Source organism: Neoarthrinium moseri, assembly GCF_022829205.1.
Source record: "Neoarthrinium moseri strain CBS 164.80 chromosome Unknown scaffold49_Wmoseri_CBS_16480, whole genome shotgun sequence".
In the NCBI taxonomy this organism is placed as follows: Eukaryota; Fungi; Ascomycota; class Sordariomycetes; order Amphisphaeriales; family Apiosporaceae; genus Neoarthrinium; species Neoarthrinium moseri.
Genome location: NW_026055163.1, coordinates 54,368 through 75,466, shown reverse-complemented (window position 1 = coordinate 75,466; position 21,099 = coordinate 54,368). Strand labels below are relative to the sequence as shown.

The 21,099-nt window shown below is 56.6% G+C and overlaps 9 protein-coding genes across 9 annotated transcripts; 5 read left to right on the top strand and 4 right to left on the bottom strand.

Annotated features, from left to right (window-relative positions):
• Positions 1–333: 333 nt before the first annotated feature.
• JN550_010036 (uncharacterized protein) lies at positions 334–1,384 on the bottom strand (the record flags this gene model as incomplete). The annotated part of the gene is made up of 2 exons (XM_049308245.1): positions 334–1,046; positions 1,102–1,384. The coding sequence occupies 2 exons, from the start codon at positions 1,382–1,384 to the stop codon at positions 334–336; spliced, it is 996 nt and encodes a 331-aa protein (XP_049167964.1).
• Positions 1,385–2,506: 1,122 nt separating this feature from the next.
• Positions 2,507–4,474, top strand: JN550_010035 (uncharacterized protein; the record flags this gene model as incomplete). Its single annotated transcript, XM_049308244.1, has 2 exons — positions 2,507–2,837; positions 2,886–4,474. 2 exons carry the CDS (start codon positions 2,507–2,509, stop codon positions 4,472–4,474), a joined length of 1,920 nt encoding a protein of 639 aa, XP_049167963.1.
• A 3,288-nt stretch (positions 4,475–7,762) lies between these two features.
• On the top strand, positions 7,763–8,669 carry JN550_010034 (uncharacterized protein; the record flags this gene model as incomplete). The annotated part of the gene is made up of 2 exons (XM_049308243.1): positions 7,763–7,872; positions 7,958–8,669. The coding sequence occupies 2 exons, from the start codon at positions 7,763–7,765 to the stop codon at positions 8,667–8,669; spliced, it is 822 nt and encodes a 273-aa protein (XP_049167962.1).
• A 272-nt stretch (positions 8,670–8,941) lies between these two features.
• Positions 8,942–9,484, top strand: JN550_010033 (uncharacterized protein; the record flags this gene model as incomplete). Its single annotated transcript, XM_049308242.1, has 1 exon — positions 8,942–9,484. The coding sequence occupies one exon, from the start codon at positions 8,942–8,944 to the stop codon at positions 9,482–9,484; it is 543 nt and encodes a 180-aa protein (XP_049167961.1).
• Positions 9,485–10,455: 971 nt separating this feature from the next.
• Positions 10,456–12,500, top strand: JN550_010032 (uncharacterized protein; the record flags this gene model as incomplete). Its single annotated transcript, XM_049308241.1, has 5 exons — positions 10,456–10,722; positions 11,069–11,181; positions 11,266–11,340; positions 11,574–12,175; positions 12,262–12,500. The coding sequence occupies 5 exons, from the start codon at positions 10,456–10,458 to the stop codon at positions 12,498–12,500; spliced, it is 1,296 nt and encodes a 431-aa protein (XP_049167960.1).
• Positions 12,501–12,788: 288 nt separating this feature from the next.
• Positions 12,789–14,419, bottom strand: JN550_010031 (uncharacterized protein; the record flags this gene model as incomplete). Its single annotated transcript, XM_049308240.1, has 3 exons — positions 12,789–12,833; positions 13,131–14,166; positions 14,337–14,419. The coding sequence occupies 3 exons, from the start codon at positions 14,417–14,419 to the stop codon at positions 12,789–12,791; spliced, it is 1,164 nt and encodes a 387-aa protein (XP_049167959.1).
• A 397-nt stretch (positions 14,420–14,816) lies between these two features.
• Positions 14,817–16,108, bottom strand: JN550_010030 (uncharacterized protein; the record flags this gene model as incomplete). Its single annotated transcript, XM_049308239.1, has 3 exons — positions 14,817–15,219; positions 15,272–15,786; positions 15,881–16,108. The coding sequence occupies 3 exons, from the start codon at positions 16,106–16,108 to the stop codon at positions 14,817–14,819; spliced, it is 1,146 nt and encodes a 381-aa protein (XP_049167958.1).
• Positions 16,109–18,183: 2,075 nt separating this feature from the next.
• Positions 18,184–18,948, top strand: JN550_010029 (uncharacterized protein; the record flags this gene model as incomplete). Its single annotated transcript, XM_049308238.1, has 1 exon — positions 18,184–18,948. One exon carries the CDS (start codon positions 18,184–18,186, stop codon positions 18,946–18,948), a length of 765 nt encoding a protein of 254 aa, XP_049167957.1.
• A 694-nt stretch (positions 18,949–19,642) lies between these two features.
• Positions 19,643–20,644, bottom strand: JN550_010028 (uncharacterized protein; the record flags this gene model as incomplete). The annotated part of the gene is made up of 1 exon (XM_049308237.1): positions 19,643–20,644. The coding sequence occupies one exon, from the start codon at positions 20,642–20,644 to the stop codon at positions 19,643–19,645; it is 1,002 nt and encodes a 333-aa protein (XP_049167956.1).
• Between the last annotated feature and the right edge of the window lie 455 nt (positions 20,645–21,099).

Genomic DNA, 21,099 nt, shown 5'->3' with positions numbered 1-21,099 from the left:
TTTAGGTCCTGGTTGCACAACACAACACTGGGCGACTATCCCACAGTTCAAATAGCCGAGCCATGTGATAAATCTTAAAAGTTCGGAGAAGATCGACTATTCATCTGAAAATGCATTATAATATCAACATTATGATCCTAGCAGAAGAATTATGATACGTGTCTTCCCCCTGCATGTTTATCTTACTAGCTTCTCTGCTTCGGATACAATTGTATCTTGAGCTCTTCACCACATTATCCCACAGTCATTTTCCTGGAATGATACTCTCAAAAAGCCTTGATCAAGTAGCTTGGGCCGCTTGTAGAAGGTCAAAGGGAAGGTGTTCTGTTGTGCTTAAGAAGGATACTTGGCACCAAGTGCGTTGTATTCGACCTGAGTCAACGGTGTAATGCTACCATGCTTTAGCCCTGAGGGAAACCCACTAACGCTTTCCGCGCTCCAGCCTCCAGTTGTGATGCTGTTTGTCTTGTATGGAACATACTGAGTATAGTTGTCTAACCAGAGATGATACAACCCAGGTGTGGTATTGTCTGCGAAGCTAGCTGGGCCCTCCCGCGGGGTCTGTGTGGTAACATAAGTGCCGACACGAGACCAAGACCCAAAAAGCCCGCCGGTGGTCCTCTCCTCGTACACCTGAAGCGTTGTCTCATTCTTGACGAACCGGGCAAAGCTTCCCGCAGTCCCAAGATACTGGAACTCCTGGTCGATGACCGGCGTGCCGCTGGGAGCCAGGTAATCGGAGGGTGAACTAAACGTAACGAAGTCCTTGGTGGTCGCGTAGCGAATCCGGTCGAGCGAGGCCGTGCCCGTATGTCTGGCGTCGGACGTGGCGTAGTGGCGTGACGACCAGAAAACGTAGTACTGCGATGTAGCGTCATCCCAGACGGCTGATGGAGCCCAAACCATGCCAGCTGTCGATACTTCGATGGTGCGCAGGCTGCTCGCCGACCAAGTCACCAGGTCGGTAGATTTCCATACTACAATTCCTCGGCTGCCGGTCCGTGTTGCAGCGTCCCAGGAGAAGCCCGGGGCGTTGATGTCTAGGTCTGTTGGCTCAGTCAATAAGTGGGTCCCAGTGACCATGTGAGAAAACCCGCATACCTGTTGCAAGCAAATGATATTCAGAGCGTGCCGTGTTAGTGGCAAGGAAGATGTCGCGCACGGCCTTAGTGCCAACAGTCGAAGAGAGGACAGGGCTGCCTTTGTTCAAGAACCTGAAACTGTATGCATTGTTGCCGTTAGAAAGATACTGCTGCACCTTGGGGTTGGCGTCGGTAAAGGTGGAAACCAAGTAACCAACGTAGTTCGTGGCCCTTTGTTCGACTGGACTGGCCGCTGCCAAGGCCCCTAGACAGGCTACGGCCAGGATCGAGAGTTCCCGCATCATGTACCGCGATGCTACCAATGGTTCAACTGGGCAATTCTGTCAACCTCTGTATGTATGACTGCCCGGAGGGATATCTGTCAGTGTCAAATTCCTTCGCCCTGCACCAGAAGTCTGTATCTCAAGCGTGTTTATCAAGTGAAAGAAAGCCGTCCATTATATAGTAGAAAAATGCCTTGCATAGTGTCTGGGAATCCACCCTTTCCCGTGGTTTGATAGGGGCGGTTGAAGGTATTCGGCACAAGTCGTGGTATACAGAGCAGCACAATTTCAGCCCGGAATCTGAGCCCCATAGCCTATAACAGCAATACATTCTGCAAATGCACCAATGAACGGGCCCGCCGTGATATCGCGACGCCTAACGATAACCTGAAGTGGCTAAGTCGCCCAGGCGATTGTCTGCGGGGAACGGTCCCATGGACGGCTTAATTAACTCCGTTGGCACCATGCAGTACAACGAAGTTGCCGAAAAACACTCGGCCACCCGTACAGCTTGGCTTACAGGAAGTGAGGATAGGCATTACGAAAAACTGCTGGACCTTGACAAGCTGAGTGATTTACATGTAATGCGACCAGCATCGAATGAATTGGAGCACGTGACCAATACGTTTTGCGTGTCACTGTACTACTTCTGGTAAGGCATCCTTCACCTATCCATTTGACTAATTGAGATCTTCATATCCCAGAAGCGTGGGTAACACCGATGGTTGTCACGTAAGCTAGTGCAACTTCCTGCAGGAGCACGAGAAAAAGCATGCAGCAACCTCAATCCTGCGCTATCAGAGTGCCCCTTCTTTGGTCAATGACATACTGAGCCAAACTGCCGGAACAGAACAGTCCACCCGAAAAACATAGGAAATTGCTCCTGTGGATCACCCACTACCTATCGAGAACTATAAAGAACGAACAACCCCACCTGAGCAGGTCTGACAAATGACAATTGACTCATCACAGCACATCAATTTTCAAGCTGCTTACTAATGTTATAACTACCATGTCTCTTACAAACATGAAGTGCGACAAACCTTCACCCTTGAGATAGAACTTGATGTCCCAAGTCCATTTTGCAGAGTTTGCGCGTGACAGTCACGCGATAGCCCAATTATGATATGTGGGTCATGCATGAGCGGGTTGCAAACACCTGCATCTATCGGCCAGGACAAGGACGGGTTCTGCATCGAAAAGGATGGATGGTTCAGCGAGTGGTGCGCCAAGATAACGTTTCCCGCACTGAAAAACTCGGCTGAGAGGTGCTTAATCTGCTCCGCTCTCTTACGCAGAGCCAAACAATACGCAGTAGCAGAGTCCGGCCCAGAAGAAACCATCAATCTTAAGTTTCATTTTGTTCAGCTAGGGTCCGGCATTGATGATGCCGGCCTTACCATCCAAGGGAAAGCAGAAAGCACGCGGCACTTCCGCGTGGAGTTTCGGGTTGAAAATGTCACCCGGCAGCGTAGGTAGACTGTAGATGACTCAAAGATAAGTACTGACATCTTCGAAGGAAGGATCATAGCACCAGTCAGCGGCGATAGCACAGGAAGCATTGAGGCACTGCGATTTGTCGAAGGGCTTTTGCAGACCTGTCACGCGGCACATACGAAGTGCGGTCGTCTGGCCATGAAAACAGCCTGGTATCCTACGCGGCTAATTGAGATTGCTCGGACTGGACCTCGCCTTCTTGTCACGAGAGACGTGGAGCCAGCGGGACCTTATGCCACTCTCAGTCACCGATGGGGTAGTAGCAAGATGTTCCGATGTCTACAAGGGAATTTTAACGAACTCCGGAATAAGCTACCACTTGAAGCGTTGCCAACAACTTTCAAGCAAGCTTTTGATGTGATTAAAGCCCTGGGTATCACGTATATATGGATCGACTCAGTCTGCATTATACAGGATTCTAAGGAGGATTGGGCACACGAAGCACACACTATGACTTCAGTTTACCAACAAGCGCAGATCAACATCGCAGCGACATGGTCATTGGACGACGAACCTGCATTGTTCAACAAGCGCTCGTCAAAGCACTTGATTTCTGATCTGTTTCACGTGTCGAATGGACACTTATCGGGGATGTTTCAAGCTGCCGAATCCATTCTGGATACGGCAGCTTGGGACGCCGAACTCGAGGAGGCGCCTCTCAACAGACGGGGTTGGGTCCTTCAAGAGCGTATACTCTCGCCGCGCTCAATCCACTTTTTGTCAAATCAGATTATTTGGGACTGTGCCGAAGCATCCGCCGCGGAGACTTTACCTTCTGGCGAGATGATTCGTCGGCGACTCTTGACGGTCAACATAGGCCCCAAGCGAAGTATGGCGTCTTTGAATTCTACAAATACGCGTGACGAAGCGATATACCAGTGGGTGGCGATAGTGGTAACTTACACCTGTTGCCAGCTAGCTTATGGTTCCGACAAATTCATTGCCTTGAACGGAGTGAAAGACTGGATTGCCCCTTACATTGAGTCGGAATACCATTATGGGCTCTGGAGGCTGCATATGGAGGTTCAACTTTGCTGGCGCTCAAGAACCCTGCAGAACTTCGAGGCGAATCGAAACTCTATTGCCCCGTCCTGGTCATGGGCTTCTGTTGACGGACCTATTGAAATACACTCACCACCCACGCACTACTACACCTACACCCTGTTGGCGGGTGTAGTCACCGTGTATTCGCAAGACCGCTCTGATACAGGACAGCTTCACGTTGGCGTGCTCCACCTTCAGTGCTTCTTGTGTAAGGTCGCGGTCGAAAGTGGATTGAAAGGAATTTTTCTGGACGGTGCAGAAAAGAAGTGCTCGCAGGAGTTGGTTATGGACACCCCTGGCGAGTGTGTCGACGCGGATGGAGTGGCGTACTATGTCGCGCCCATTTATGAAACAGAAATTCAGGCTGCGGGGGTATCAGGCATTTACAACATGAAGGGAATTGTGTTGAAGACTTGTGACAAGGTACCAGCTGATCAGCCATTTGTGCGTTGTGGTCATGTCTCGCTTTCGTCACGGCCCGATCTCCATGGGGCCGACTATTCGAACGACTGGCGGAGTCTATTACCAACGGCAACAGAGAATCAACGAGTTATCGTTATAGTGTAGGACTGATGGCAAAGTATAAAAATAGTATACAATAGAAGCGAGGTGGTACGGAGGCATTAATAACGGTAAAGGCTCCAAATGGAGGTATAAGTTGACCTGTAAATACGCTCCGAGTCGGTGCTTTTACAAAACGAGCCTAAATAGTGACCTAGACTGGGAAAAGCGTCTCTGCACTTCTTAAAGGACATCTAGGGACTCAAAGAGTTGCATTGCCCACTACTACGTGCCACACCAGATCCCCGAGAACATAGAATTTCATTAACATGCCAGTGTCGTTAACGGAACAGCCTTGCTTCCACATAGCCGGCAAGCTGCTCAACATGCTCATCTGCAAGCGCAACACAGAATTTCTCGTGTCTTTGGGAACTGTGAGCTTTCCACCTTCGCAATCGAGCGCAGCAATGGACACCGACCATGCTGCCGTTCTTCCCCGTGTACACCCTCTATCACGATTCCAGGCTGCAGCCAGTCGCCACGCTCAGCCTCATTGCACTGTTCACGGTACTGCTGGCTTGCGGCATCGTGGCCATGACAGATGCGAGAAGAGCTGAGGTTTGGGTGCCTGTGCGGCATACGCTGCTGTTCTGGTAGTCTTCGTGAGTGGGGGACGCTGCTGAGGGAGGAGGGAAGGGATGCGGGCTGAGTGTTACTTTTCGTCTGGTCGTGCTACGTAGAGAGATGGCGCAGCTGCATTATAGATCCAGTGTATTTGGTGGGTCCACTTGCAGACGTAACCAATATGCAAGGCCAGTGCTGCTTGTGGCAGTGCGATTGATAGTTTGCGTGACTCTCTATAATATTTGATACGATAACGTGAGGACCGTGTCGCGGGGATCCGACGTAACCCTATTGCGCCAAGCCATGCCCTGGTTGAGAAGTCAAGCGACCTGTGGTGATTTGGCGCATCATAATGAGGAGATAGATATTGCCAAGCGCGGAATGGCAACTCTGCAGAACAGCTTATACGCCAGGAAACCCTTCCTTGCAACACTCAGCGTATGCATATTGTATCTAATAACAAAGCGATCGAGCAGAATGCAACGTAGAACTGCGACAGTCGATAAGCAGATAGCATCTTGTCACGGGAGAGTATCGCACTCTGGTAGGCGCAGGAGTTGTTGAATTAAGGTTGAAAGCGCACCGCCTCGTATAATTGAGTTCCGCAGCCTCGGAGATGACGTTACCATGCTCCGGCATGAGAATGCGACCCCTGACTCAGGCGCAGTGAACTCAGTCAGCATCATGGTCAAAGTCATTCAGTCTTCGTCGCATTTCTATGAAACTCAGTCCGACATGGGATGGTTGAGCTGCCGCAGAGGGTTGCAGAGAGTTGCGGTCAAAGCTGTCTGGTCTCTGTATCCTGCCGCCTGCTTACTGTGGCGAAGCGGATGCAATGTACTTAGTTAATATCCAGATGCGCAGTACGAGCCAAATCGTGCCACCTGCAACTCTGGACATTCCCGAGGTCGTTACCCAGGGACTTGGGTCCGTTGACAGGATCCCGAAAGTGAACGACAGCTACGATACAAGGCCGCGAGAGGTGATTGCACATGCCGCGTCACCAAAGTGTAGGGAGATACTTGTCCCGGAGGTTCTAGGCTTGCCAACCCCGGACACGATTGTTAGTTTCCCCCAGACGCGGTAAGGGCTGATGGGCTGGATTTTCAGTAGTCTTGGGTGCTAGTTGGCTAGAGCTGAGAGAGACGGTGAATCAGGGTCTGGGCCTGATCCTAGGCCCAGCGGCCTCACTGCATCAGGTAAGACGCAGTCGAGAGGGAGAGCGTCGGGCGTTGAAGCCCCACGCGGATGCTCTCATGTACGACAGAGTAATGGGGTAGACTAGAGTGCATCAAGTGCATGAAGAGAAGCCACCCGGGTGCAGGACAAGGGGCAGTGGGGAGAGATCCATCCAATGTCGAGATCTGAAGGGCTGCCGATTCTAGTCCTTCGCAGGATGCTGCACCTGGGCAGTGGTGTCACCCCGTTCTGATACCAGGATCATTGCACGAACGTGACCCGGCTTGTCAGGCTTGTCGGGCTTGGGGGACTGGGGGACGAGGGGGACCTGTAGTTATCTTGTTCGTCTGTCAGCGATGCTTGGTAGCTGGGAGATTCTTTCATTTTACTCTATCGCCGAATTCCACAAAAATAAAAAAGTCGTAAACTTAGGAGAGAGAGACGCACGTCCTTGCTCATCTGCTCTGCCGTATTCGACCTGGGGGAAGCCGAGTCTTTCTGTTCCCGGACGAGTTGGGTTTCTTCCCTTTGCGACGACTCGAACTTTTGTCCACACACACGCGCGCCGCCGACTACATCATCGCCTCGGGCCGTCCTCCCTCTTCTACTGTGCTGTGTAGAGGAGATCCCTCTCTCTGGTACGACGACCGGCCAGCAAGCCAGGATCTGGCCGAAACCCCACCTGCAGCCAACGCTCCAGTGGGTGCTGACGATCGATCCCCCAAGTTAATTCCATTTTTAAGGCCGACAGCCTCAGCAAAGCAAAAGACTCAGAGCAGGGTTGCAGGGCAGGCCTATTAGTATCGACCTGGGTCCCTGAAACGCCTGGGCCATCCGCCTAACGACGGCAGCGACACAATAATAGCAACGCAGCCGAATTCCGGCTCTGAAAGCGCCCTGGTTCATCAACAGTAGAGAACTGATTCGCCGCACATGCCCGGCTCCGAATATTACTACCTAACTACCTATACCTTAGCTATCTCCATCTGGCCTGCGATTTCAGACTGATCGATCAGGCGCGCATCACCGCTGCAACCTAAACCAACGAAAGAGCCTACACTTGGGCGCCTTGGTCGTCTGGTCTGTCTCGGCAGCTTATTGCACTGTTGACGCAAGGAACACCCGTCCGCCAGACAAGCTGCCAGGCCTGCCAGATCTGCACGCCTTGCACATCACTCCTAGGCCTAAGGGCCCCCCAAATCCCCACTGGCGAACTGGCACAGCGGCCCATCAGATAGATGTTTTCTCAACCGGCGCCTCCGTCCACAGGCCTCCTCTCGCCCGCCTCGGTCGCAACCGCCTCGGCCACGCAGCAGTCGAGCAATAGTCATCCGCGAGGGAGTCGTCTACGCGGGCTCAGTTACCTCCGCAATTATACCCACACCCACCTGTTGTCGCGTGACAGCAGCAGCAGCAGCAGCAGCATCGGCGGCGGCGGCGGCGGCGGCAGTGCCAGTACGAGCAGCGCACAGTCCCAGGCCCCGGCACAGACACAGGCACAGACACAATCACAGGCACAAACCCAAGACAGCACCACAGCAACCCCTACGAATGCGTCGGGCTCTCACTCGTCACCACTCCCGGCCCTCACCCGTGCTGCGTCCTCGACAGACACCCACCCGCCGAACCCCTCCTCCGGCAGCCGACGACGTCTACGTCAGGTAGTGACCCTCGACGACCCACTAAGGTAGAGTTCCCCAAGTTCGTGTGCACCAGGCACCGTTGCTTGCTGACATCTTACATCAGCCCACCACAAGACCGCGTCCACCAAACCACATCTGCACCTGCCCAGGCTGCGCAGGCCAGCAACGACTCCTTCCACAGCCTGCCAGCAGACACGGCCTCGGACGCGGAGGACCGACGGAGCAAGAAGCACACCACAGCCGGCGAGCCGGCAGAGGAGACGACCGCCGAGTCTGCAGCAGCGATGACGCGCACACGATCGGCCACCACGGGCGACCTGTCCCTCGACATGCTGCCCACCATCCGCTTCTCGGCACACTACGACCCGCGGTCCACGCGCCAGTCGCTGGCCTTCACGCCGCTCGCCCGCACGCTGCCCACCGGCAAGGAGGTCATCAAGGTCGGCCGCTACTCGGAGAGGGAGCAGCAGCAGCAGCACGTCCCGGCCAATGCCCCGTCGGCGGCCCCCGTAGGCTTTAAGAGCAAGGTCGTCAGCAGGAGGCACTGCGAGTTCTGGCACGAGAACGGCAAGTGGTACATCCGCGACGTCAAGAGCTCGTCCGGCACCTTTCTCAACCACATCCGCCTCAGCCCTCCTGGCAATGAATCTAAGCCGTACATTGTCAACGACGGCGACATTGTGCAGCTGGGCATCGACTTCCGCGGCGGCGAGGAGATGATCTTCCGCTGTGTCAAGATGCGGATCGAGCTCAACCGGGGATGGCAAGCAAAGCCCAACAATTTCAAGCAAGTCGCCCTCCTTCCCACTTCCTAAGACCCTGTGGGCTAACCCCTGATTTCCAGCATGGCAACGCATAAACGACTGAGGAATCTGACGTCAACGTCTTCGAGCACCTCGCATGCCCAAGACTGCTCGATATGTCTAAATGCGATAGCGGTTGGTGTCCCTTGTCCATGTCTTTTTCCCCCCCTCTTTTTCTCCTTGAAGAAGAGTGCTGACAGAATCTCCCCCGTTAGCCATGTCAATCGCTCTTCGTAGCTCCTTGCAGTCACACGTGGCACTACAAGTGTATACGGGGCTTATTGATGGGCCCCTCGTACCCCATATTTACCTGCCCGAACTGCAGAGCCGCTGCGGATTTGGATGCCGACATAGAGGAGCCGGACGAGGACTGGCAGCTGGATTCCGGCGCTGAGGACGACAACATGGAGGAAAGCAAAGGCGTCGAGCCGCAGCCAGTCCACGCCGGGGATTCGAGTCAGAACCTGCCAGACGGTGCCGCCGACAGTGCCGTTTCGCAGACATCATCCCGCGAAGGAGATGCTGGGGACGCTACCATAATGCTTGACCGCGTGACGACAGCCCAGGAACCGGCACCCGAACCAACGCCGGCAAGCCCGATGCCCATACCGCGGACCAGCACGCCAGGGTCGGGTCAAGCACGCGGCGTGCGGACACCGTCGCCGAACGGTGTCCCCGTTGTCAACGTGCATGAGGGGCCCCTGACGCCGCGCAACGACGCCGGCCCTTGGGTGTTCGACGGCGACGCCGGAAGGTCGTCTCAGGACGTATCGAGGCCTGGTGCCATGGTCAATCTCGATGCTGCGGCTGCCACGAACGCGAGCTAGGACCCCTATTTCGAAGACTCCGTTGCCGATGACACCCCCGTCCCCAGTCCGTTGCAACTTTCAACCATGACGACCGAGCCGCCGTCCGTGGGGGCCACGCGGGAGGTGGCTTATCCGCCATGTCCTGCTGGATGTCCGTGAACTGGAACTGGGCTCAGATTAGTACCGCTTGGAGGAGTGGCCAATGGTCGGTACCGGTGTAAGTCGGCAGCACTGCATTATCAATTTTGCATCGACAGCTCTGGGATCAGCGGTGGCATGTGTCGGGGGGTTCAAACCATCCATATACCCAACGCGGCGCCTACAGCCAGAGGAGCGAGAGATCTGTTTTGGAGAACATATGTCACAGTCGGCGTTAAAAGAGCGTGGTTTCGAGGCGCCAGACAGGGAACCACTGGGGAAGATATAATGCATCTGGTATTTTTCGTCATCATCAGCATGGTTGGGAGTTTGTTTTTAATTTATCTACATGAACAGGACGACATAATTGGTGGAGAGGAGGGGGAAGCAAAGGGATATTGGGGGCGTGCGTGAGCTTTTGAAATCGCGGGGCATGCATCCGATACGGATAATCTGCATTTACAGCGCTGCGAACTTAGGTAGATGGGTAAGGATATCAAGGGAATGGAATGAAATGGAACGGAAACAGAGAGAGAAAGAAGGGACAGAAATCGTGAGAACTGGTGCGGTGACGTGACTTTGGCAGACGGGACTACTAGACTGGGTCGAAAAGAAGATATCACACAGCACAAGACGGCGACCACAGAGTATCCCCTCAATGGCAATGTGAAAGACAACCAGAGACGACGAGCAGTTGGACTCTCCATCGGAGTAAGCAGCGGATGTTGCGAGGCCAGCCCGCAGTTACAGAAGCCATATACCGTAGAGCAAGACACGGAACAGTGGAGGGAGGTAGCTTGGTGACCTGGAACTCTAGTGCAAATATCGCAGCGGCTATTGGTGGGCGACAGATGCCGATACTGAGCGCACCGGCCGGGCCGGCGTCGGTCTACTGGGGGTGCCTGGCGTCGAGGCTAGGGGATGGGGACACCGGGGTCGGGTGCCACCGCCCTTGGGAGCTGGGGAGCGAGGTCGGACAGGCCAAGCGCGAGAGGCCTGGAGAGGGAGAGCCGCATAGAAGTGCAGCTGGACTACCTGACTACCAGCCTTACCCGACAGTGCTGCTGATGGTCCCTGGGAATCCCACCGCCCATTGGGTTGTACCTATTGCTGATCGCGTAAGCAACGTAAGACGTGCGGAGTGCCATTCGTTTTGTCCTCTCTCTTCTCCATCCATCCCGTGCTTGACTCCTCGGCTGTCTTGTCATTTGAGATTTGAGACAAAACCCCCCACCCAATTGGATTGATTTTCTGTAGCAGAGACCAGACAAGACTTGGGGCCGACGCCGACTGACTTGGGGCGCCCTGGAATTTGACCGGCGGTGACGTGAGCCGCCCCGAAAAGTCTAAAAAATTAAAGTGGTCTGCCCCCTAAGTTCGGAGCTCTGTCTAAGTCGCACGACTCCCGCGCCGCCGAGTCCCAAGCTCCAGACGCGAACCCGACATACAATACATACCACGCAGCACAGCACAGCACAGCACACTCGGCGACAGACCACCGACGACGAGCCCACCAGAGCGCGATCTGCGGCGCGCACAGGAGCTCCGACGGCAGCAGACATGTCGACGACAGCGGGGTTAGTCTTGCCCCCTCGCGATACACAAAGATGGGATCGGACGGGACGGGACGGGACGGGATGCTGATGTGAGCTTGAATACAGTGCCTTCTTAGCCGGCGGCATCGCCGCCTGCGGTGCGGTCACGGCCACCCACCCCTTCGAGACGGTCAAGATACGGTACGAATTGTCCTAGCTACGTTTTTACACATTTCCGATGGGAACCCTCTGCGCGCAATGCGTCAGGTCGCTCGCTCTCCTGCAAGCCTGCGATGCGGAGACAGCAGAACATAGACCCCAAGGGTGGTGTCGCAGGGCGCAGCGCGGCGCAAGGGATGGAATCAACAGACGGACGGACGGGCGGGCAGGCGAACAATCGAGTCAGTGGCTAACAGCTTCCGGTGATCCCACAGAATGCAGCTCCAGGGCGAGCTCCAGTCGAAAGGCCACCAGCCGCACCACTACCGCGGGCCCTTCCAGGCCGTCAGCATGATCGTGCGCAACGAGGGCCTGCGCGGCATCTACCGCGGCATCGGCTGCGCCTACATCTACCAGGTGCTGCTCAACGGCTGCCGGCTGGGCTTCTACGAGCCCATGCGCCAGACGCTGGCCTCGGTGCTGCTCAAGGACGGCGCCAAGCAGAACCTGGGCATCAACATGTTCTGCGGCGCCTCGTCGGGCATCATCGGCGCCGCCGCCGGCTCGCCCTTCTTCCTCGTCAAGACCCGCCTGCAGAGCTACAGCAAGTTCGTCGCCGTCGGCACCCAGCACGAGTACCGCAACGCCCTCGACGGCCTGCGCCAGATCTACGGCGCCGAGGGCTTCCGCGGCCTCTACCGCGGCATGTCGGCCGCCATGATCCGCACCGGCTTCGGCAGCAGCGTCCAGCTGCCCACCTACTTCTTCGCCAAGCGCCGCCTCCAGAAGCACCTCGGCATGCAGGAGGGCGCGCCGCTGCACCTGACCAGCAGTGCCATCAGCGGCTTCGTGGTCTGCTGCTTCATGCACCCGCCTGGTGAGTTTCCCCTTCCCTTATTCCCGTGCAGTGCCGTTTGCCAGTCGGCGAGACAAACAGCGATAGTCACTGACAAGCGCTGGCAGACACCGTCATGTCCCGTCTCTACAACCAGAACGGCAACCTGTACAACGGTCTCTTCGACTGCCTAGCCAAGACCATCAGGACCGAGGGCTTCTTCGCCATCTACAAGGGCTTCGTGCCGCATCTGGCCAGGATATTACCGCACACCATCCTCACGCTGAGTCTGGCGGAGCAGACCAACAAGCTGGTGCGCAAGCTCGAGAGCAAGATCCTGCCGGCCACCGCTGTGGACAAGGCATGATAAGTGAGAGGGATGAGGCGACGCCGAAAACAGCGAGGATAGCAGCGACGATTCGAACCGAATCCTGTATATATGTGAAAACTAGTGATTTTTTTCGACGCATATCAAAGGGGGAAAATGCATAGACGGGCGGCAGCTTAACGCCAGCAACCCTGGCTATATTTGCTCTTTCGATATAGAAGGTAAGAAAGCGGAAACGAGGGAATCGTGGGCTGTTGATCATAGAGATGCGGAAAAGCGACCGGCATATAGCATGATCCAAAGCATTCAAATCAAACATCTTGAAAACTACGCAGCCTCCGCCTCGCCATCGCACGCGTTGTCATCATGATCCTGTAGTATTTCATGCAAGTCTTATTTCGTTGGGTGCTATGCCGTCCTACGCTACCCGTACACCGACCTCTCGCAGCCATAACACAGCCGCTTCCTCCCATCATAATCATCATCATTACCAGCCTGGCCGCCGCCGCCGTCCCCGGACCTCGCAGCCGCCGGCTCCCCAAGCTCGCCCCTCCACCGCTCGTCGCCCGCCTCGTCCAGCCCCATGCCGCACAGCCCGCAGCTGCTGCCGCTCTCCCCAGCCGTCGCCGTCGTCGCCGCCCGCCGCTCCAGCTTGCCCGTCGTCCGCACCACGTTGGCCACCACGGACGGGTAGCTCGCCTCGACCTCGCCAAAGTACCGCGTCATGACGTCGTCGATGCTGAGGTCCTTATGCGAGACCACGGCGCGCGCCGACGAAGAGGACGACCCGGCGAGCGAGGGGAGCAGCGGCGTCAGCGGTGGGTCGGTCAGCCCCGTGTACGTCACGAGCTCCTTGCGGAACAGCTCGCGCAGCGGGTGGTAGACGGGGATGCTGCTGCTGCTGCTGCTGTGAGTCTCGCCGTTCTCTTTCGTGTCGTCGTTATCCGCCTCATTGCGAGTGTCATCACCATCGACCGTCCACGACGGCAGCGAAATCTCGCCGTCCTGCACCGCCCACGGCACGCCGAACCCGCGGCCCTTGGCCGTCTCGGCCAGCGTCAGCGCCGCCAGCGACGTCGTGTTGTAGCCCAGCAGCAGCACGTCGCAGCGCGCGCGCCCCGCCGCCCGCACCAGCAGGTGCCGCGTCAGCAGGCGCACCACGTCGGCGCGCGACGTCGTCGACGGCAGGCGGGCCAGCAGGCCCGCCAAGCGCCGCGCTGGGGCGCTGGCTACGGGGGAGGATTCCGAGGAGTCGCGCGGCAGCGCGGCCCACGAAACCGTGTCCAGCGTCAGCGCGTCGGCCAGCGGGATCCGCGTGAACTCGACGTCCGGGAACCGCGCCCGGTAGGCGTCCAGCAGGACCTCGGTCTCTGACCTGCGCCTTGTTGCCTGTCCGTCCTCCCTGCCCTCTTCCACAATACCGCTGCCAGCGTCATCGCGTTCAACATCATCAGCCTCCACGGATAGGTCCGTGTCCACCACGGCAACGACGACGTCGAACTTGACGCGCTGGCCGCGCGCCCGCTGCTGCCGCACGTTGTCCCACAGTACGCTGAGCAGGGCCGTCGAGCTGACGCCGCCGGGTCGCAGCGCGACCAGGTACCGCTGGGCGTCGGCGGCCGGCCGGCCCAAGGCCCGCGTCGAGCGCTGCAGCTGCTCGATGCGCTTGATGGTCTTGGCGCTGATGAAGGGGGTGAAGCATTTCCTGTGGCGGGAGGGTCTTAGTTCAGCTGCGTTGACACGGAGAAAACGGGAATCTTGGGTTTGTTCCCAGATGGAATGGTGCCGGTGTTGTATAGGCGAATGGGGATGCTGGAGCATGAATAAGGGGGCAGGCCCTTTGAAATAGGGGGCGGGGTTGTGGTGTGCACTCACGAGCAGACGTTTTCCGTGCGCAGGTCGTGGGCTGCGGGCTCAGTTTTGCAGCGCACGCAGAGGGCTGCGGCGTCTTCAGCCATGGTCGCGCGTGGGTGTGGATCAAATCAAGTCAGCTCTTATTTGAAGATAGATGAACTGTGAGCCGGTGTTCATTAGAGTATGCTTCTGCCTTTTGAGAGCTGCTGGCGAAGAGGCGAAGATTCTTGACTCATCTCATCGCTGGGGGTGGGGACGGCTGGGTTAGACAAACTGAGTTTTTGGAGGTTGAGACTCTCACCCTGAAAATTGGTCTCAGGTAGGCTGCGTCGACCACGGACTAACAAAACGACGTATAAGTGACAGCCAGATCATCGACCAGCAATTTTATACTGATACGTTCATATGCGCATCTTTCTTTTTCATCGAAATAGTGTCATCTATTCATGTTCCTCATTTTCGTTGTCTTATTTGGTATGACTATCGCGGCTAGCAACGTCGTTACCTGACGTGACTGAACAAACATGCCAACTCGCTCTTCTCAAACCACTCCCGGTTCCCGTTTCGCGCATTCACAATGACGTCTCTTCCGACGCGCGCGACTTCCCGACCCTGCTCAGGTGTTCCCCAACCTGGGGTCACGCATCCAAAGGCCACCAGGTGACAACCCAGCTGGGCTGCAGTACGGAATGCCACGCGCTCGCTCTGTAGTTGCAAGCCCTCTGCGAAGCCTTGCACCATCCATAGCCCGGCATCGATATTCTTGTATAGCCACAGCTGGTACATTTCGGCCAGCATCTGGCCGTAGTCTAGTTCGCGTACGCCGAGCTGGGCCATCTCCCAGTCGATGACGAACAGAGGGATCTCAGCGCCTTCTTCGACAGCGATATTCGCCAGCACGATGCTATAAAGACATAAATACCACGTTATTGAATCTAGCGATTGATGGTACTCACTTTCCAGTCCAGAAGTCTCCATGGATGGGCATCAGCTCCCCTTTCAACTCATCCAGCGCCGCGGCCTTGAACTCTTCGAACACTTCCCTGGCTTCGGCCAGGACATCTGGGAACTTGGCGATCCGCTGCACCATCCAGTCGTAGTTAATCATGTGCTTGAGCTGCTGCATCTCGCGGCAGGGCTCGAGCTGGGCAAACAGCGCCGATTTCCCGCCCTTCTCCCGCGCCGCCCTGGCCTCCTGCTCCGACTGCCGGTGGAAGCCCACGAGCCACTGCGCCAGCTCCCTCCCGAGCTCGTGGCACTGCGGCTTGAGGCTGTCCGGGCTCGGCGCGGCGAAGTTCTTCAGTGCGTAGTTCTTGAGGTCGATACCGTTGGGCAGGTACTCGAGGATCTGCGAGTTGCTCTTCTCGTCGTAGAAGTAGCAGTGCGGCGTGCGCACCACGTATTTGACCGAGTCCTGCTGCCCCGTCACGCGGAAGGAGGAGAGGGCCTTCAGGCATTCCTCTTCAACTTTCTGCAGAGAGCGTGTGCATGGTCAGCTACCAGAACGGTATTCAATTTTCTGCCACTGGGGGGCTAGCAAATTACTGGAACTGAGTTATGCATACACATCGATCCAGTGTCAACGAATTCTCGGGCGACCTAGCTATATAGCCCTCCCCATGCTTGACAACGACTTCCGCCGTGCCGTCGTCAAGGGGCGTCACGAGCTGTGCGCGGTACAAAAAGTTGCCCACGCCGCCCGATAGGCGTTCGAGGGAGGCAGCGGCGTAGCGCGTGCCTTCGAGCGACTTGAGGACTTTGGCCTGCATCTGCTCCGCTGTCTCTGTTGCCATGCTTACTAGCCTGCGTGCAGTGTGCTGGGATGACTGCGGGAATTGCGACTGAAAGTGAAATCTCCGGTTTCGTTCCACTGCTCAGTTGGATTTCACGCAAAATGTACGATCACCTCAATTGTTGTCCTCTCTTCAGGCCCGAAGATGTCTGCCTGGTCAGCCACGAAGATATCTTTATGTCAGATATTTTGGTGTTTATCAATTGTAGCCTAGTACCTGCACATCATTCTGATTCATCTAGGCTACTGCATTAGATAAGGAAGCGACGCCAATGAATGAACCGTCCGTACCGGGTACCCTATCCGCTGACCGGCTCAGGGAGGTGCCATCGTGAGGTTCAGCTCCGGTTTTGACATTTAAAAAAGTACGGGAGGAATACATATCTATGGCCATCGTGCAGAAGCTCCCTCGTGGGGCCGACCAACCGCAATTCGAAGCTTTTAGGAATGGTGAAGCGGATCGGCAATGAAGCTCACATCTTCGTCGGGAGCGAATGGAACCTCTTGGCGGCGGGGTTCCCGCCAACAACCCGCCGGGGGCCACCTGCTGGCCCAAACCGCTGGCTCCCGTCTACCCTAAGCTACCAGCTAGCGGCTGCCTTCCGCCCCAGGGGATCAGTGCGCCAATCAGATCGGCCGCTCGTGATGTCAGGGTCTCACACTTCAAACGCGACGAGTGTTTCGTTTTCTCTGTTTCACTACCATCCCTCGCCGCCATTGGCCGGCGCAGCATGTAGGGGCCCAGCCTCTCGAACGGCATCGCGCAACATCGGCGAGCCTATCGCAAGGTCGTGACACAAAACATGCCACGAGGGAGACTGGGGTGACGGACACCTTCTCGCCTCGGGCGCCTCGGGTTGGACAGATGCGGCTCTTGGGCGCTGCGCTCGACGTTGAAGATCAGCCAACAAGACACCCGCTGCGCATCCCTCCTCAAAACGGGGTAACGAGTGTTACCTCCTGCCTCTAGTGAGGGAAGATGGTCCCCATGACAGGCTGGCCGATGATGCAGGAGATCTGCTGTCCTAGTCAATCGTCTCACTCTGTCCTCGAAGGGCGACAGATCCGCTATCTCTCATAAGTAGAGGGTATAGCTTCGAACTTGCCGTTCGCGTACTTTCTTGTGCAAAGTCCTTCTCACTATCGTGCTCGTAGCGGGTTTCAGGACAAGGTCAACACCGTGCTACGTCCGTCCTCACTCATCTCACGACGGGCTTCCGCATTAACTGAATTCAGTCTCTCCCGTTCCGTTCGAGGCATTTCGGCTGGGCGGTTCTGCGTTTGCATCACGACAAGCCGCTTCTCTCCCGGCCCTTCTTTCCCCTTTACCTCGCCCGCCACTGCCTCTCATAGTTCCTTTACGTCCTGCGCCCTCTGACTTGCGCTCTGCAAGAACTGCCTCGCCTACTAGATCTAAACCCGGCAGCGCGGTGACAATCTGAGGCAAGCATTGACAAGTTGTCCTGGCTCCCTTCCGATCTTACTATCTGGGCTGCCCAATGGCTAGCCTGTTGCTGGTTTGACCCTCCGAGTTGTCGCATGATCTTAGTTCAAAAACGGGTTGTCTCGACCATACACTTGAGTGTCGCTGGCATGACCGGATCCTCGACCAGAACACAGTCGTCATATTTCTCAACCTTCGGATGAAAGCCAAGAGATCGGACCACACGGGGTTACATCGATATAGCAGCCGCATTGACACCCGGCTTGACCTGCTTCCAGACTTTGGCTCATTGCGATTGGCCCAGGCGTTACCTACCCCGGCATAACCACATCCTGACACACCTCGTGTCTCACGGCGCACATCAATTCGACCCTGACGTCTGCATTTGGCCGCTTCCTCTTAACATCAATCCAACGGCATAAGTGTCTGGAGACGGATCCCTCCAGGTGTTCGCATCAAGCCGTTGGGGCTAATTACTTTCGCCTGGTCCATTTCCGAGAAGTTGCCTCAATCCTACCTCTTACCATCATCATACCCCACAAGTCTAAAGACGAAAGAAAGCCTACATATCAAGGAAGGCTGTCCAACTGGTGGAAGGAAAATCTTCAGTCATCGCGGAGGCGTTCTTCACAATGGGCAGAGTTTTGAGGAAGAGGCGGCCAAGTAGGCGGCCGCCAAGGGTGCTCCAGATCCTCGCCGTGGCCTCGACTGCATCGGCCTTGTCGCTGGCCAACTTCCAACTTATTACGTCGAACGCGATACCGTCTCCATGCATAGTGGCATACAACTCACAGATCAGTGGATGTACGAACACCGATTTCACCAATGGCAACAGATGTTCGAACAGCTGCATTAATGGCTTGGCGAGCGTGTCGTCAATCGTCAACGCCATCTGTGGTGGTCTCAACGTCAACCCGCAATCCTTACTAGGCTTGACGCTGGACGGGTTGCTGTTGGAAACCCTCTGTCCGGGGTCAAACGTCGACACGACAACAGTGAGAGTGACTGTTCAGCCTTCGAGGACTAGCTCAATAGCGACGACCTCAAGCCCGCCACCCGCGATCATCACTTCCGAAGTCCCACCCCCGGCTACCACATCAACAGATATCGAGACCACCTCGAGCGATGGGGGCGATGACCCGCCAACTGAGACCAGCACCGCGGTGCAAACATCAGAAGTTACTGCGACAACCACGAGCGCCTCGTCACAGGTCACACAAGTGACAAACACACAGTCTAATAACCCACCAACCGACGGGCCGACTGGAGCTACCGAGCCAGGAGGAGGAAGCCCATTCGACACCGTCGTACAGGCCCAAGCCGCAGTGTCCTCTATAGTTCGGACTACGAACCCATTGTTCTTGGCCGCGGGTGTCGCGCTATTATTGACATTATAGTCAAACTGGCACTTTGTGCCTCATTACTTCGGGCGGAGCATGCCACCAATCGTGCATAATGGAGCGCACAGCTAATGTCTAAACTATCGACACTGAATGGTTACATATTTGAAATTTGATATCCGCATTGCGAGGCGCTTGGGTGGTATTTTGGAGTGCCATACAGAAGCAGGAAGAACAAAAGCTGGTGGCTTGTGGTTGATTATTATGCTAACTTGGCATGAAGTGGGCCGTCAAGAGCTAGGGGTTGACCACCTTGAGATGACAACAAGCCTGTTCAAGGCTTGGCCAGGAATAGAAGCCGTTGAGAACATTGCGCATAATAGTTCGAATGTAATATACATTATCCACTATAGTCTTTCGGCTGATGATTACAGTGCATGTGAGGGCTTTGATTCAAGTCCATAAAGGTCTTGTCTTACTTGTCGAAACAGCGAAGATCAAGTAACATATACCCTTCACTTGGATCAGAAACTAAAAGGTATATTGAATATTGAGTTGGACACCAGACATGGCTGGTTTGGTCGACTTTGCGACTAAACAATATTGTACGGCACTTTGCCCACCAGTTCATCACTTTACCACCAGCATGATGCTTTGTTATTTTCATCGTATCCCGTTAAAACCCTCTGACCCGCCCATCGCCCGCCCATCGCTCTCTGGAACGCTAAAGACCTAAGCCACGCTAACCGACCTATTCGGCAGTCCTCCTCCACAGGTCCCTGATCTGGATCACTCCGGGCACGCTCGCAATGGCACCGACGGCCAGCTCGCTGAACAGGCCCTGCTCCAGGCTCCAGTGGATGGTCAGCGGGAACCAGGCCATGTTGCGGCCGACCATCTTGCGCCACTCGGCGGCCCACTCCTGCTCCTCGCGCTCGAAGACGGCGACCGTCTTGTCGCCCATGCGCTGGCGCGCGGGCACGGCGGCGCGGCGCCGCGACTCGAGGAACAGCTCGCCCAGCTTGAGCCCGACGAAGGCGCCCCAGAAGCGCGCGCTCCACCGGTACGCCGCCCCGATGCTGGCCGGCTGCCACGCCAGCACGCTCTTCTGCGCCAGGAACGCCCCGTTCTCCAGCGCCTGGAACACGACGCAGGCCACGAGCTGCGACACGGCCAGCGTGGTCTCGAGCGTGTCGAGCCGGGGCGCCGCCGCGCGCTTCTCCGGGTCGCTCGACTGCGCCGCCGCCCGCGCCGCCCGCAGCCGCAGCACCAGGCCCTTGCCCCAGAAGTACATGCCCAGCAGGCCCCACAGGCGCAGGAAGGTGCGGGTCTCGGAGAGCAGGCCGCTGAAGGTCTTGAGGCGCTTGGACAGGGCCAGCAGGAGCGCGGCGCTGGGCGAGGGGAAGGCCTTGGAGGTGAAGACGAGGGTGGTGCGCGGGGGCAGCGAGGCGGCGAGGGCCAGCAGGGCGTTGGCGCGGCTCTTGATGACGGGGCCCGTGGCCAGCTCCAGCAGCGCCGACGTCAGCCGCGAGCTGTAGCACAGGAACAGCAGCACCGTGTCGATGCCCGACGGCGTGCTCAGCGCGCGCTGCAGGTGTGCGAGGAAGGCGTCGACGTTGGACGGGGCCGCCGCCAGCAGCTCCCGGAGCGGGAGCGGCTTGGGCTTCGAGGGCGGCGCGGCGCCGGCGGAGGGGACGGGGTCCCCCGACGGCAGGTCGGTCGTGGCCGGCTGGACCTCTGCTACGGAAGACATGCTGGGCGGGTTGTATGCGGCGAGGGGGGTGGGTAGGGGAACAGATTTCGGGAGGTGTCGAAAGTCTGCTGTCGAAGTTTGACTATGTCTGCACTTTACTGCGCTTTCGGGGTTCTGTCCCAAAGAAGTCCCGAGGTTGTCTGATAGGCGATAGAGCTGCCGAATGACGTTGGGGTTTAGCGCTGTGGGGTTTGGCCTGGGGGGTGGGATGGGGCTTTTCCGGGGTCCAGGTGCGAGTAATACCTAGGCAGCTAGGCTGGAGAGCGCTGGGACTGCACGGGTGTCGCGCACCTTTTTTTTGGGTCCAGTGAGAATCCAAAAGTTTTGGGGGCTAGGCCAGGCCAGAGAGCGATCAGGGAAATCCGGGGAAGAACCACTGGTCATATAGTTGCCGGTAGCTGCAGGTATATGCAGCGATGGTTGGTGCGAAAGAGGAATTGCAAAGACAATTGCTT